At 35.9% G+C, this 16,875-nt stretch overlaps 1 protein-coding gene across 2 annotated transcripts; it reads left to right on the top strand.

Moving 5' to 3' along the window:
• The first annotated feature begins 1,128 nt into the window (after positions 1 to 1,128).
• LOC131144289 (probable inactive poly [ADP-ribose] polymerase SRO2) lies at positions 1,129 to 4,394 on the top strand. 2 transcript variants are annotated; one of them, XM_058092841.1, is made up of 6 exons: positions 1,129 to 1,356; positions 1,515 to 1,990; positions 2,818 to 3,056; positions 3,161 to 3,306; positions 3,420 to 3,515; positions 4,085 to 4,394. In XM_058092841.1, the coding sequence occupies exons 2-6, from the start codon at positions 1,515 to 1,517 to the stop codon at positions 4,181 to 4,183; spliced, it is 1,056 nt and encodes a 351-aa protein (XP_057948824.1). In that variant the 5' UTR covers positions 1,129 to 1,356; the 3' UTR covers positions 4,184 to 4,394. The 2 variants fall into 2 exon arrangements, with proteins under 2 accessions (XP_057948824.1, XP_057948825.1); XM_058092842.1 differs by having other exon boundaries at positions 1,130 to 1,398.
• Positions 4,395 to 16,875: the final 12,481 nt, after the last annotated feature.

The following is a 16,875-nucleotide window of genomic DNA, read 5'->3' as shown; positions in this document are numbered from 1 at the left end:
CGAGTAGTAATTAGGTGAACTAACCACACTTAGGTAAATAATATGTTAGTAGAGATTCCATCAAACTTATAACAGTATTATTCCTCACCTTTCCGAACCCTTCTTTGGGACTTTGCGACACCGACTAAATTGACTCAGTTAATTTGGTTAATTCGGTTTTAACCTAATTATGTTCACCCCTATCCCCTGAGGTTTGACGAAAAATTAGAGACCTCCCTAAGGTTTCAAAAATATCACAAACCTCCCATCAAGTTTGTCAAAAAAACATAGATTTCTTCTAAAAAAAGTTTTCTTTTTGGAAAATACAAAAATAAATTTGTGTCTTTTTGACAAACCTTAGAGGAGGTCCTTGGGAATTTTAAACTTTAGGGAAGGTATCTGGAATTTTTGAAATTTCAAGTGAGATCATTGTCTTTCTAGCAAACCTTAGGGAAGATTAGTGTGTTTTGTCCAAAAAAGTAAATATGATAAATTATGTGTCAAACTCGTGAAAAAATTATACACAAAGATTTTAAATACTAAATTATTATAAATAAAAATAACATACCACTATTATGTAAAGAAATTAAATGAAATTTATGGCATTAATGATAACTCTCTTTATTATTTATTACATAAATTTTAATATAATATTAAATAAAAAATGTATTAAAATTACTTTTGAGAACATAAATCTAAATATTTAAATTTCTATTCATATACACATTCGGTTCTAAATTCAAATTAAAGAAAAATTAATTTAAGTGATTGACAATTAATAAAGAGCTTATCAAATCTTTATTGGTACCTATAATATATTTAATTTACACATATACAAATTTAAAGTTTCATTTTTTATTTATCTAACATGTTTAGAGTGATTTGTGGGTTAATATTGAATAAGGCGATTTTGTATAAAAATAAATTTTAATAATTATGACATAATGTGATAAGTCAGATGACTCATACATTGTTCCCATCACACGTGGCGGAATAGGAGGAGCGCTGCAGATTAATATTTGGGCATTCCTGTTCAGGCAAGAACCTTTATTAGGCTAATAAAGTAAGACTAATATAGGGGTATTTTAGTACTTTCATCTCTCGAGACAAACCTCGGGTCCTTCAGCGAAAGCGTAACCGTCTCTCTCTCTGGGCGCCGGCACGTGAAAATGTACGCAGTGCCACCAAATGTAGGCAATAACTGAAGTGGCGGTTTCCTAACGATATAAATATATTTTGCTCGGTATTTATAAATTCATGCTTTTACCATAGCAAATTTTCTCCACAGATAATTAGGTCAAAATCAATCTCAGCTTTCTTGTAGCTTCTGCTGCTCCCGATTGAATCACTCTCTTTCCCTCCTTCGATCTTCGAGAGGTTCTTCACTCCTTAGATTTCTTCTCCAGATCCCTTTTCTTTGTAACGTTTTGAAATCTTTTGAATATTTTGTGTGTTGCTTTAGTCGTGATTTCGTTGTGTGATTGTTCGATGTTTGAGTAGTTTCTGATTGCAATTAATTTCATTGATCCAAGCAGATGGAACGCGTTGATGTTGAGGAAAAAGTCTCGGTTGTCGTTGACGAGCGCGAAATCCCAGTGCCTGATTCGAAATGCGATTCGTCATCTCCCCCTAATCCCGATCAATTCGTGTGTTTCGTCCGGAGTGGAATGGTCAGGCTGGAAGAAGGAATCCGCGAGCACGAGATCGTGAATAACAGCTTCCTCTCGGGCATGGAACGGCTCAAGTCGGGCATCAAGGTCGTCGCGACTCATAAGAACACGTACAGGGGTTTGTCCGGAAAAGCTCGGCTGGAAGGGTTTCGCATTTTCTCGGAAGCGGTGACGAGGAAGTGCGGCGGGAATGCGAACATGAAGTACGCTTGGTACGGAGCTTCCAAGGACGAGATTATTCAGATCTTATCTCATGGGTTCAGTCGATGCGGAGGTCCCGAAACCGGCGAGCTGTACGGCTCCGGCGTCTACCTATCTCCTGCAAAATTCTCCATTGATGCGTACGTGCGAAGCGATTTGATTTTTGACTTTGTGGATTCTTTTTTTTTTTTCGCTCCATTGATCATAAATGAGTACGCGTTACTTATCCTCCGAGTTCTTCCCCTGTTTTCTGCTGCTGAGAAATCGGAGAAAAGAGATTAACAGTGAAGTGAAAAATAGTATTTATTTTTTGTCATCAATTTTAGAAAATTAATTTATCATTGGAGTTTTGCAATTTTAATATTTTTTTAAAACCTTAAAACATAAATAAATTGATACTAGTTATAATAACATGTCTTTCCTAATTTGTTCATAAAAGTAATTAATATTTTATTGTCATTTTAAACATTTTTAAAATTTAAATAAAAACTGAAATATTTTACATTAATAAAAAATAGACATTTTAAAAGTTATCAGTATGTATAAATTAATTATTAATTAATTTTAAATATTCATGAGCTAGATATGACTATTTATATTTTCTTTAATGAAAAATTTTCTTTTAATGCGTATATGCATTTTAAAGATTTTTAAAAAAGTAAAAACATTGAAAATTACTTTTTGAATTATTTGCTTAGAACTTGTTTGGATCAAAGATTTTGTAAATTTTTTTCAAAACGAAATAGTAAATGTTTTAGGTTATTTTTCTCTATCTTGAATAACATATCATCAACCATGAAAAAAATTTTATGTGTTTGATGAACATATATTTGTCTTCTTCTTTTTTTTTTTTTTTTCAAAAATTAAACGAGGAAAAAAAAAAAAAAAAAGCTAGATTGTTTCACACTGTCCTTAATTTTTCTGTTTCAATGTACGTCACTGATCGATGTAATTTTACATGACGCAGTGCATTATCTTCGCTTCCGGATGAGAACGGATTAAGCCATGTGCTGCTATGCCGTGTGATACTGGGAAATATGGAAGTGGTGTGTCCTGGTTCCCAGCAGTTTCGTCCAAGCTCCAGAGAGTTCGATACAGGAGTCGATTTTCTGCCAGCCCCTCGAAGATACGTTGTGTGGAGTCCTTACATGAATTCTCACATCTTCCCCAACTACATCGTCAGTTTTAAGGCGTCCGTTTTCAATAGTAAGCAACCGATCAATGTAGCTTAATAAATTTGAGAATTTAGGTTTGTTTCAGAAGTTTAAATGCCTGCCCTTAATGGCCGCCTAACTCCATTAACTGTACAGGCTTTCAAAGTGTTCCGGCGCCTGAAGTAAAACCCACCGGCTCTCCCTCACCATGGATGAGATTTCCCATTTTGATGTACATGCTCTCCAGAATTCTTCCTCTTCCAACAATGGATCTGATAGCCAAGTATTACAGCTTTTACCGGGTCAGTTTATGAGTACATTAATTTTGATTATGCAGATTAAAATGTTGCAATCTACTTTTCTTGATCTGTTAATTTGATGGCTCATGATTTTTGCATTTGCGTTTTGTTTGCAGGAGAACAAGATTATGCGGCTGAAGTTTGTACAGAGACTGAGGGAATTAGCTGGGGATGAGTTATTAATGGCTGCAATCAAATCTTGTAAAATCATGGTGCAATTTCTTGAAAAACTTTCATGATAATACGTTTTAGGGCTTTTAAGATGTGGTTAATATTTTATGATCTTTATTGGAAGGATCTCTATTGACATGGTGTTTTGGGACCATGGTTAACCTGTTGGATGGAGGCATGTGCGTGTGTATATGTGTGAAACATATTTAACCCTTGACCAAACTCTGTATTAGTCCCACACGTTTGGCCTTTGTTTGGGGCGTTAATTAACCTGCCTGAATATAATTAATTTATCCTTGCAATTTTCCAAATTTGTCGTATAAATTTTCATTCCATGCTACTCTCAATTCATCATATTCTAATGTACTATACAAAAGACGGAGGTTTCAAATATATATTTGCTTAAATTTAGAAAAAAATTCATATAATTTTAATCATTTTTATTCAAATATACTCACATATAAGAACCAAACTCCAAATAACTATATATATATATATCAAACACGATATTAGAGGTTTTGGCTAGATAATAAACGATAAGACTCATAGGTGTTTATGTCAATTATATATCTATATGGCAATTGTTTGATGTCTTAATTGGTTATTGCAGCAACGTCAGGCGGAGGCAGCAGGGGCAAGTGGATCTCATCAAATGAACGAAACTACGATGCATGAGAAGCCTGCAGAAGAGGGTTCGGAGTCCTTGTAGACGTCCTTATGTGCTGTAACGCTGCTGAGAAGACGCTGCAGGAACTAGTAATCAATCCGAAATTAGGTGTTGTCTTGCAAGTCGGCCTCAGATCTAGAGTGCGTTGTCTGTTTGGAGTTGTTAAATTTTTGGTTTTCTTTTCTTGTTTTGCATCTTGTTTATCAACTTTTAAAATGTAGACCTTATTATTAAGAGTGTTCCTTTCTAGCTAGCTTGATGTGTTCTCTTAAGACGGTGGATGATATGGTTATTTGACTGATCAGGGCATGGACTAGCTAAGCTTCTTCTTTTTTTTGCTTCCATACCTTATTGAGGAAACTAGAGGAAAATTGGAATGCATTAAATGTGGGTCAGAGCTTGCTGATTTTCTGGAACTGATTTTCAGCAAAGTTGATTTTTGGAGCTGATTGCTGATTTTATGTAACCTTGCTAATTTTAAGTCTTAGCTTTTGTATATATATATTAGGAGAAGACATCTTGTAATTTAAATTCTATCCATAAGAATTCATTGGTAGCCAATTTGGTTTGCCAACACCAAATATTTTTTTCATAGTATAAGAGCAAGAGTTTTGAATTTCTCTGTTCTTTCGATCCTAACATCCCACCTTCACCTCAAAATCTTCTTTCTTACCAATCCTCATTATGGTCAAACCTCACTAATATGAAAATGAATTTTTCAATCCCTATTTATTACATCATGGGGAGAGCCTTGGACTTGTTTTAGTCTCACAACTGTTAACCCCTCATAATTATCATGCTTGAAACAGAGCTATGTACGTAGCTTTCTCAGCCAAAAACAAATTAGGCTTCATCGATGGCACCATCACAAAGCGTGCTGATATAGATGTCAAATGCCCATAGTGGCTGAGATGCAACCATATGATCCTATCTTTGATCACCAACAGTCTCTCACTTGAGATTGGTGGATACATCATGTGGTCAGACGCCGCATCAATAGTATGGGATGAGCTCAAGAACATCATTTTCATGCTTGAACAACAACTGTCAAAAACTCACGGACCCCCAAAATGGAACTCAAGTAAGGGCCGTGTGGCACTCGTTGAGAGCTCTCCCTCTACAAGTCAGCCAAATCTCACACGTTCAAGCCTGCAATCACGAGCACCTGGTGAGTCTTAATACTCAAGAAAACCAAGGAACAATAGGATATCACACGAGCAATATATTCTTATACACCGAATAAGACTATAACAATCCAAGGCAACAAAACACCACAATAAAAGGGACTACTTATATTATTCAACAACAAGAGAATAATCATACAAACGATAACATAGACAGTCATATATTCATTCCAAATCCCTGAAGAATACAATTATAGCAGTATCTCACTTCCCCTTTTCCCCATTACATTGTCACACCCTAACATCCTCCCCCACTCATTTTATCGACGTCCTCGTCGATGTGTTGTAGAAGGCCTTCTCACTCTTCTGATGTCGATGAAGATGTCGTTGACTACGAATTTCTGAAATCTTCAATCTTCTTTATGGCATGCTGAAGGTTGTTTGCTGTTTCCCGACTATTCTCTTCTTCCCCTAGTCCTAACCACTGAACCAGAAATTATTGTTGTTGACGACCTTCTAGATTGACGACTTTGTCTGCAATGATCTCCTGGACTTCTTTCGTGACCGGCTGCCTTCTGGAAATTGTTGATCTCCTTAATTTTTGTCTGTGCGGATTTGCTTCATTTGTGTGGAATGGCTTTAAATTGCTTACATGAAACACATGATGGACTGGACGTCTGTGGCTTTTCATCCACTCGGGTTGCTCAAGCCGATAAGATGCATGTCCCACCTTTTCGATTACTCTGATTGGACCTTCATAACGACGTAACAGCCTTTTATCCTTACCACGAAGAAAGCGAAATGTCTCCGGCAGCACTTTTACAAGAACCAGATCTCCAACTTCAAATTGTTGTGGTCGTCTCCCTTTGTCAGCCCATTTCTTCATGCACTTTGATGCTTTTTCTAGCTCGGGTGACTTCGATGTTTTGCAACTAATTTTTCGTGAATTGGTATGTTTTTGGGCAATTTCCTTTGTATGGACCATCCAGAGTGTGTGGGAGAGTCGGTTGTTGACCTGTCACTATCTCAAAAGGGCTTTTATTAGTTGCAGAAGATTTCATAGAGTTAAAATAGAATTGTGTCGTGTCCAGTAAAGTAACCCAATTCTTCTGATTGGAGTGAATAAAATGTCGCAAGTATTCTTCTAGCATCCCATTAAAACGTTCGGTTTGACCATCTGTCTGTGGGTGATAGCTCGTGGAAAGATTAAGGTTTGAACCCATCAAGCGAAAGAGTTCACCCCAAAATCCCCCCGTGAATCTAACATCCCTATCACTAATTAAGCTTTCTGGAACACCCCAATATTTCACCACATGCTTGAAGAATAACTGAGCTGTCTTCTCTGCTGAACACGGCTTCGAGATTGGTACGAAAGTTGCATACTTTGAGAACCGGTCAATCACCACCAAAATTGTGTCAAACTCCTCTACTTTTGGCAACGACGAAATGAAATCCAAAGAGACACTCCCCCATGGCCTGGCAGGAATTAGCAATGGCTCCAATAAACCCGAGGTCTTCTTTCTTTCTACCTTGTCTTGTTGACAGATCAAGCACGTTTTGATATAACTCATCACATCATCTTGCATATTCGGCCAATAGTACCCCTGTGTAATCAAAGCATGAGTTCTTTGCCATCCCGGATGACCAGCTCACAACTTATCATGACACTCTTTCAGTAAGGTTTTCCTCAAGTTTCCAGTTTTAGGCACATAGACTCTCCTGCCTTTAGTCATTATCAGTCCATCTTCTACCCAAAATTGTCGTGTCTTCCCTTCCTCTATTAGTTTGCTTAGTGACTGCGCCTGCTGGTCTGTACTTAAATGTTCCTTGATAAAATTCTTCAAAGGTAGCGCCACCCTACTAGTTGATAGATGACTGATGATTTTCAATGCCGCCAATTCAGTTTTTCTACTTAAAGCGTCGGCCACTTCATTCGTCTTCCCCACTTTATATTCAAAAGAAAAATCAAATTCAGCTAGCTTCTCCTGCCAATGGGTTTGTTTTGACGTTAGTCCAGGTTGTGACAAAAAATGAGTAACTACTACATTATCAGTTTTTACCACAAATTTGGACCCTAAGAGATAGTGCCTCCACACCCGAAGACAGTGTACCACTGCGAGAAGCTCCTTTTCCTGGGCTGTATAGTTCCGTTCGGCACCCGATAATTTTCTACTTTCAAAAGCAACTCGATGCCCTTCTTGGAAGAGAACTCCCCCTAATGCAAAGTTTGAGGCATCTACTTGCACTTCAAACGGTTTTGTCACATCAGGAAGGATTAACATAGGATCTCCTACAATCTTTTCCTTTAATTCAACAAATGCTGATTGGCACTCTTCTGACCACCCCTATGGTACCCCCTTCCTCAGTAAATTTGTTAACAATACAACTCTTATGGAGTACCCCTCTATAAACTTACGATAGTAGTTGGCTAGACCCAAGAAAGATTGCAGTTCTCTAACGGATGTAAGTGCTCGCCACTCCTTGATAGTTTTTACTTTAGCTGAATCCATCCGTATTTGGCCCTCCTCAATGATATGCCCCAAGAATTTAATACGCTTTTGAGCGAAAGCACACTTCTCCCCTTTTACATAGAACTGATTTTCTTTGAGTTTTTGAAAAACCTTTCGAAGATGATCTTTATGTTCTTCTAAGGATGCGCTGAAAACCAGTATGTCATCAAGGTAAACAACAACAAACTGATCAAGGTAGTCCCGAAAAACCTGATTCATTAGAGAACAAAAGGTAGCGGGTGCATTTGTTAGCCCAAAAGGCATGACAAGGAATTCAAATGCTCCATACCGGGTGACACAAGTGGTCTTCGGTTCATCTCCCTCAACAATGCGCACTTGATGATATCCCGACAAATAAATCCAGCATATGTTTCCAAGTTCAAACTCATATGGGAAGAGATAGTGAGGTATGAAGAACCTATCAAATGCTCGGTTGTGGATTATGGCACTATTTCAGTGCTGAATAAAAGGTTTGAGAGATGATAGATTATGCAATTCCTTATGGGATTAGATGACACTCATGTAGACCTAAGGAATCAAATTTTGTTGAAGGATTTGCTGCCTTCATTAGATGATGTGTTCAACATTGTTTTACAAGGAGAAGCAAATCATGAACTTACTAACCCGGTCCAAAGTATTTCGGAATCTGCATCAATGATAGTCAACAGTGGTAGACCTCAGAACTTGAAAAGAAATGTCAAGCAGACAAAATGAAATTACAAGGGATTGGGTCCTAAAGAGAGAGCATCATGCACGAAATGTGGGAGTACAAATCATACTATGGAAACTTGTTGGGAAATCTATGGATACCCTCCAAACCACAAACTGTATAAGCAAATAATTGGAGGCGGGAACCAGCAGAATGTGGCAAACAATGCATCCTCAGATGAAGGCTCAGGAGTGACAAATCTAAACATCTAGCCAGATTAGATACAACAGCTCGTAGCCCTTTTGCAAAGCCAAAATTCCACTCAGTCTAGCAAAAACTCATAAATTCAAGGTATAAATTCACTAAAACATAACGTTGAGTTTCTTGTTGCTTCATCTATTTCCTTGAGACACTTTTTGAGTGGCACAAACAACATCATATCACCAATAGAAGTGCATGGATCCTCGATAGTGGGGCAATTGATCACATCACAAGATCTTTTGATCTACTCACACAAAAAAAGCCTTTGAAAAATGTCTTGGTTAACCTACCCAATGGCACCATGGTACCAGTTTCACATATAGGGGCAGTTATCATTTCAATTGCTCTCATTTTAAAAAATGTCCTATAGATACCTAACTTCCATTATAATCTCATTTCTACAAATCAGATTGGTCGAGACCTAAACGCTTGTTTCATTTTCTTGGTTAAACAATGTTTTATTTAGGAGTTGGACACTTGGAGGTTGATTGGAATTGCTAGAGAAAAACAAGGGCTTTATCTTTTGGAGAAGGATCAACTCAGTAACAAGTTGCCATCTCACCAACCCATGGCCAACTCTATCCATTTTGACACTAGAATTGTGGTGTTTACGTTTGGGACACCCCTCTAATCAATGCCTCAATTTAATGCATAGTATAGAACCTAAAATCCCCCGCCCCCCCTTTTTTTTTTTGACAAATATCAATGTGAAACTTGTCACATGGCAAAGCAAACCTGTTTGTCTTTTTACAAGAGTAAAAAATTTGTTGATGCACTTTTTGATTTAATACACATGGATATTTGGGGCCCTTTCCCCGTTAGTTCACTCAATGGTTCTCATTATTTTCTAACAATAGTTTATGACCACAGTAGAATGACATGGATTTACCTCATGTGTTCTAAAGGCCAAACAAGACAAATCATACAAAATTTCTTCAATCTTGTTGAAAATCAATTTCAATGTAAAACTAAAGGAATAAGATCCGATCAAGGAAAATAAATTCAAATGATCGAATTGTTTGCCTTAAAGGGTGTAGTTCACCAACAAAGTTGCATCTATACCCCCCCCCCCTTTTAAAAATATCCATTGCTGAAAGAAAACACCTACACTTGTTGAATGTAGCGAGAGCTCCTAGATTTCAAACCAATTTACCCTTAAAATTCTAGGGAGAATGTGTTCTCACAACAGCGTATTTAATAAATCAAATCCCTTCTCCAAACCTCCAAAACCGATCCCCATATCAAATCATATTTTTTTTCTAAAATTCCTTCATATTGTCACCTAAAGACTCTAGGATGTCAATGCTATGCATCAAACCTAAATCCACACCGATCCAAGTTTGATCCAAGAGCACGTAAATGCTAGTTCATAGGATACTTGAATGGCATTAAGGGTTACAAATTCTTTGAATTAAAGACTCAAGAAACCTTCATTAGTCATGACGTAGTCTTCTATGAAAACACCTTTCACTTCCTAAACACAAATCAGCTACCCTCACTCTTACAAAAATCTCCTTTCTCAAGACTTGATGACCTGCTCGTAATACCCAACCCCATCTCAGAATTTTCTGAGTCTACACCAGCAGCACCAGCTCGAACCAACCATGACACCACCATTGAAAAACACCCACTTGCAAAGCACTCTCATCCTAGTGACTCCTCCCAGCCCGAGCTACACTGACCCGCACAATCACATTCTAATCCTGAGCTGAGAAGATCCACTAGACAAAGACAGCAACCTGGCTATCTCCAGGATTTTCATTGCCGACTTGTTACTTCTCTAGTAGTGCCACATTGTAACGCCCCATAAAATAATATGCATGGAAGTGGACCTAAATAAATAAATAAATAATTAAAAATAATTTAAAAAATTATTAGTAATTAATTAATTAATTAATTAATATTATTAATTAAATAATATAATATAGTATAATATATTAATATAATATAATATTATAATATTATATATATATATATATATATATATATATATATATAGGCTGTGGGTCATTTCTCAATGTAAAATTCTCTCTCCTCACACTCTCTCTCTTTAGGGCTTTGGTCCTCCTTCTCTCTTTTTGATTTCAGCTCCATTTTAGCCTGAATCAATGATCAGGAACCACTACAAGGATCTAGGGAGGATTCTCTTCAATTTAACTGAAGCAAAATTATGACTTGGGTTTTTGGGGTACCACCCCAAAACTAGGGTAAGTAAGGTATTTTGAGATTTAATTGTTAATTTAGACTATTTGGGGCTTAGGAAAATAATGAGTGATAAATAATTCTAGGATTTTGTTGATTTAGTTAGGGAAATTTGAATTTCAAGATTTTGAGTTTCGAACGCTGTGGGGAGTGGATTTAGGGTTGTTAGTAGGCCTCTCAGTAAGCTAGGTAAGGAGAATAAATTATAACAATTATTTTTGAAAATTGTTGGTTGAGTAAATATGTGAAGATGAAAATATGATATGTTTATGGTGGTTATTATATTATGAATATTAGGTGAAAAATTGTGCAGCATGAGGAAATATGAAATGTTTGTTTAATACTTGGAATGTGATTGAAATTGAAATATGTGAATTGTACTGAGAAATGAGATTATGATATGATTATATCGAAATATTTTATACAGATATGAAGAAATGGAAACTGAGTAATATTTGCATATATATATATATATATATATATATATATATATATATATGTATGTATGATGATATGAGGTTTATATATAGAATTGATGAAATGTGAAACATAGATATATTTTTACTGGGAAATGATGAAATATGTTATATAGACATATTTTTACAGTGATATGATAAAAATATGAGATACAGATGTGTTTTCATTGAAAGAATGATATATGTGATAGAAAGATATGTTGGTATAGAAATGTTTTATTCATAAATATTGAATTGAGTTTTATACTAATATGAGAAGAAATGTGTGCTGAAATGATGAAAATGATACAAAAAATGGTGAGAATATTTCTGATGTGATGAAATGTACCAACATACTAAAATGTGAATATTGAAATGTGAATACTGAATTGTGAAATGAGAACCCTGATGGACGATTGTTGGTTAGAGAGCACGGTACCATTGCTAGCGAAGTGTTAGTGCAACCACACAGTCTCATGGAGAGTGTGGTGTGGTAGTCGATTGAACCAGTGAGAAGGGTAGTTTTGCCACTTGGCGTTTGGACCAGGAGTGGGTAGGCCAATTGTACTATAGATAGGCAGTTTCATTGTTTTGTTCTAACCGGGTAGACCAACCACAATTAAGTCCAGCCTTCGGGCCACACAATCCAGTCATGGGGGGAAGCATGATGATGTGAATATCCTCAAGGCAACCATAAGTTACAGACATGATGCATATTTGTTATTGGTGGACACTCATGAGATAGATTGTGAGATCAAAATGAGAAATGAAAGAGTGTGAATTTAATGGCATAAATAATTAGGGCGAAGTGAACTCTCCGCCTGAGGGCTTACTGAGTAAGGTGAGTGCCCTAATAAGTATTAGTTGTAGTCGCACCTGAATTAATAGGGTAAGGTTACAAATGATATCAGAGCAGAGGGGCGTTACATGTATGGACGTGTAATCTCCACTATCCTCGGGAACTTTCGCTAGTAAACATAGGTCACATATATATGAGTATGAGAAATGTTATCAAAGCTTATGAAATTATGTTTTATATCTATATGATTATGAGTACATATCCGTATATTTTCTCAAATGATATAATCACTTAATTGAGTATATTATGATATAACTAAACTCATATTGCCAAACATTGTAAATAATTTATTCCATCTTACTGAGAGATGTCTCACCCAAATATTTTAATTTTTTAGGAATCGTAATAGAGCAGGAGATAGAGCTTTGAGATAGAGGGGAGCTGGTAACCTGATAGTTAAAGTAAGTATTTTGTGTTGGGGATGTGTTTGTGTAATCCCCTATGGTATGTTGTTGTTTTTGGAGATGTGTATAGATATGTATATATATGGTTGGATAGTTCTCTGGTATTTGTATTCTAGATGGCATGTAAATTTTAACTTTCGCTGTTAGGCACGTTTGTATGAGATAGTCTGATTACTCGATACCCTATTTCGGGTTGGGTTATGTTGATATGGTATCAGAATTTGTGACGTGGCAAATGATTGATTTATTGATTATTATTGGAAAAAAAATGGTATAAAAAATTAAGGCGTCATAATATATATATTTTTCGGGCAGTTATTAAATTATGAAGTATTACCCAAATTGTGTGGCATGAGTATATACTGATTTTAGAAAATATTGTAACAATTATGGAATTATGATATGAGTATAGATGACTTTGTGCCGAGTACAAATGGTTGTGTGCCGATTATAGATGGCTGTGTGCCAAGTACAGATGGCTGTGTGCCGATTACAGATGGCTGTGTGTTGATTATAGATGGTTGTATGGCGATTACAGATGATTGTGTGCCGATTATAGATGACTGTGTGCCAAGTTATGAAATAATGGTTTTATAAAGTGTTATGAAATGACAGATTTTATACAAAATTGTGATTATATCAAATTTTATACAGTTGTATGAAAATGTGATAATGGTATAGTTTGACTAAATGAAATGTATTATATGGTAGTAGACCCCTGATGGACTGGTTCAGATTGAAAGTACGGTACTGTTGCTAGTATGATATGTCAATGCAACCACATTGCTTAGAAAGAGTGTTGGTAATTGAAGTCAATTTGGCCTGCGAAGAGTTGTGGATCACCCCTAGAGTCCGAACCAGGCTGCGATTGGCAAATCGTACTACAGACCTGATAAAGTTTAACTTAACTTGGTAGGCCAGCCAATGCTAAACCCCGCCTACGGGCCGCATAACCCGATCATGTGGGGTTATTACATGATGATATATGATCGTCCATTCAGGGAAAATTCCTTATGTATATATGTAAATGATGTTTCAATTATCGTAGAAAATTATGAATTATGATATAGCATGTTTTGAAAAGGAAATATGTGTTTTCAAATATATACATAAGTGTGAGTACATATTTACATGATTTTCTCAATTAAAGTTAAGTTAATTAATGGATGTGTTTTGATACACTAAAACTCATGTTGTCACACACTGATAATAATCTATTCCGTCTCACTGAGAGGTGTCTCACCCCATGATTATCTAATATTTTTCAGATGCCATATGGAGTACAATAGTGATCAGAGTAGTGTAGTGAAGTGTGGGTGGGATAGAAGGTCGTGTGTAGAATTGTATTATTTTATTTATGTTTTTAAATGAGTTCAAATCTTTATTGTGATAATGGGATGGATATTGTTATATTGGAATAGTTTAGTACTCTGGTAATTTGTATTTAAGGTCTTTCACTGTCTGTATCAGTGAATATTATAATATGGAATATTCAAGTTATTACAAGTGGTGTCAGAGAATTTTAGAGAAATTGAATGACATTTTTTGGGTTATTACAGTTGGTATCAAATCTTAGGATACTGATCCTGTAGAGTTTAAGGATGATTATTATCAGATTGACTTTATTATATTTTAAATTAATGATAATTAATATGATTGATATGTGGTAAATTAATCAAATCGTTACAATTTGATATCAGAGCCTAGGATGCTAAGTTTTATAGACTCTAGAATGCAGTAGTAATAATACTAGAGTATAAGATAAGGGAAATTGAGATATGATTTTGTAGTCTAGATACAGGACTTTTGTGATGGTTTGTGCGTCTTTCCTGGGGTGACGAATTCAGGAAAGTCATGGTAAACTATTTTCGGGTTGGGTATCTAGGTCGTAGGATTGAACCTCGAATTAAGATCAGGGATGATGGATTAGTTAATGATACAATATACTAGTTAGATGATATGTTATGATGATAGGGTCCTAAGTTAAGTTTATTGTCTTTTTAGGATGGACCTTGGAGGTAGTAGCGCCCTGATTACGCGTCAAAACTGCGTAATTGAATGTTTAACCCATGCTTTACGATTTATATTTTTAATTAAATATCTAAAATTGTCCAATATTTTAATAAAATGCCAAAATCATCATTCTTGAACTTTATTGCACTATTTATGAAGTTTTGGTAATTTTTTTGTCGCAGGAAAATTCCTGGAAATCAAAACCGACACCTGTTCGTATTTTATGCATAACTTTTCCGTCCGAGTTTCGATCGAGATGATTCAAATTTTTGGAGAAATAGGAAAGGATTATATACAACTTTCGTGTTTTGAGTTTTGTGAGATACGGGCTCCAAAAGAGTCCGATTTGCGATGAACAGAGAATGAAAAAAATGAAAAAATATAGCAATTCGGGTTTCCTATTTGGGTCTAGGGCTTTCCCCCCCTATCCTATTTAACCCTTCTCTTTCTCTTCCTGCGGAGGCAGCCCCCATGGCTCCCCATTCTCCTCTTCTCCTTCTTCTTCTTCTTCTTCTTCTTCTTCTTCTTCTTCTTCTTCTTTAGTTTGTTTTTTTTTTTTTTGTTCTTTTCAATTCTGCTTCTCTCCCCTTATCTCTCTTCCTTCCCTTTGTCTTTCCTCCCTCACTCTCCCCCTTTCCACAGTTTCTCTTGGCCTCCTCTGCCCTCTTGCAGTATGGCCAGCCTCCTCCACCATCTTCAGCAGTCCCCAAGCACAGCAGAACACTAGCCGACTCCATAGCAGGACCACCAAAGCGTAGCAGCAACTTCACGGCTCCGTGGATTTGTTTCTCTCTCTCTCTTTTCCTTTCTTTCTTTCTTTTATTTACTTTTCTTTGAATCTTGGAATATTGAAGAAAGTTTAGTTTTTTTTTTTTTTAATGTTATTGGAGTTTTCTTTTTTTTTTTTTGTTTAAGTTGAGTAATGTTGGGTATTTCATTATTGTTAAATTAATCTCTTTGTTTATCTAATTGATAGTTATTTTAATTTAGCATTCTTAATTAAACTCAGATATTTTTTTTGTCGAAATTCGATTTAGTTAGAGTCTATAATTAGTAAAGGTTGTGTTTTTATTGTGTGTTCCGTTATTGTTTACGTTTTTTTAAATTTTCGTTGAATTCATGTTTGCATTTAAATTGTGAGTCTTGATTTGATCTCTTAATTGTGCTAAAGGTTCGATTTTTAGTAGGTTCGGTTTTTTTTTAGTATATGTCTAGTTTAGTTTCCATTGTGTGTTTTTAATTCCATGTTCTAGGTTGCCATTTTTAATTAACGCGTGTCCTAGTATTTCCTTAAGTAGACTAGGGTTTTCATTATTGTTATTTTAATTCCATGTTTAAAGTTTCCATTTTTAGTTAGTATGATCTAGTGCTTCCTTAACTAGACGTAGGGTTTTTATTCTTGTTTTCTTTTATTTAGTGCATGTTAATTTTAGGGTTTAAATTGCGTGTCATTTAATTTTTCAAAAGTGAAATTGAATCATCTTGAAAAACCCGAATCTGAACTGAGTTCAGTACCTTTTTAATTTCGATTGGAAGAATGTAAAATCTGAGATTAAACGCATTCCCTGAGGAGACGATGTAGCCCTTGGGCTTAATATTACACGACAGAACTCCTATACTTGGGATAGCTTTCGAGCTGCTCATTTTTCGAGTGAGTCAAGTTTTGGGCGCCGTTGCCGGGGAATGTCGGTCTTAGTCTCAAATTTGCTTTTTTCCCATCATTTTTGTTAGTTTTATGAAAAATAAAAAAAAATACAAAACAAAAAACAGAAAAAAATTTTGAGTTTTGAAACATGGCTGCACCTGCACCGCGCATGATAATGGATTTTTTGCAACTTGAATATGCCACTGCATCCTCTTCCACTGTTTTGCCTTATGACGAGCTTAATTTCATGATGCAGCGCGGGAGGACGTCGTTGCTACCCAAGTTTTACAGGACGGAATCAGAGTGCCCTTATCAGCACCTAGCAGAGTTTGAGTTAACCTGCAACATGTTTTTCTCTCATGCTAGAGCTAACGAATCTACTAGACTGAATTTATTTCTTACTACTTTGCAGGATAGGGCACTGATTTGGTTTCAGTCCTTGTGACCGCACTCTATCATTAATTGGAATGATATGGAGCGTGAATTTTTGCATGCGTTTTGTTCCTTACAGAAAACTCAATTTTTGCAGGAACAGATTCTTAATTTTGTGCAGCAAGATGACGAGACATTTCGGGCTTGCTGGGAGCGATTCAAGGATTTACTAAGCACTTG

Source organism: Malania oleifera, chromosome 12 (assembly GCF_029873635.1).
Source record: "Malania oleifera isolate guangnan ecotype guangnan chromosome 12, ASM2987363v1, whole genome shotgun sequence".
NCBI lineage: Eukaryota > Viridiplantae > Streptophyta > Magnoliopsida > Santalales > Ximeniaceae > Malania > Malania oleifera.
The sequence above is the reverse complement of the archived record's forward strand: the minus strand, read 5'-3'. Positions and strand labels throughout refer to the sequence as shown.

Bases quoted from the DNA above. Each gene is read 5' to 3' on its own strand.
- LOC131144289 (XM_058092841.1), top strand. From the start codon at position 1,515: ATGGAACGCGTTGATGTTGAGGAAAAAGTCTCGGTTGTCGTTGACGAG. The intron at 3,307-3,419 runs GTCAGTTTATGA...TTTTGTTTGCAG, and splicing joins AGTATTACAGCTTTTACCGG to GAGAACAAGATTATGCGGCT. The intron at 3,516-4,084 runs GTGCAATTTCTT...TGGTTATTGCAG, and splicing joins TCAAATCTTGTAAAATCATG to CAACGTCAGGCGGAGGCAGC.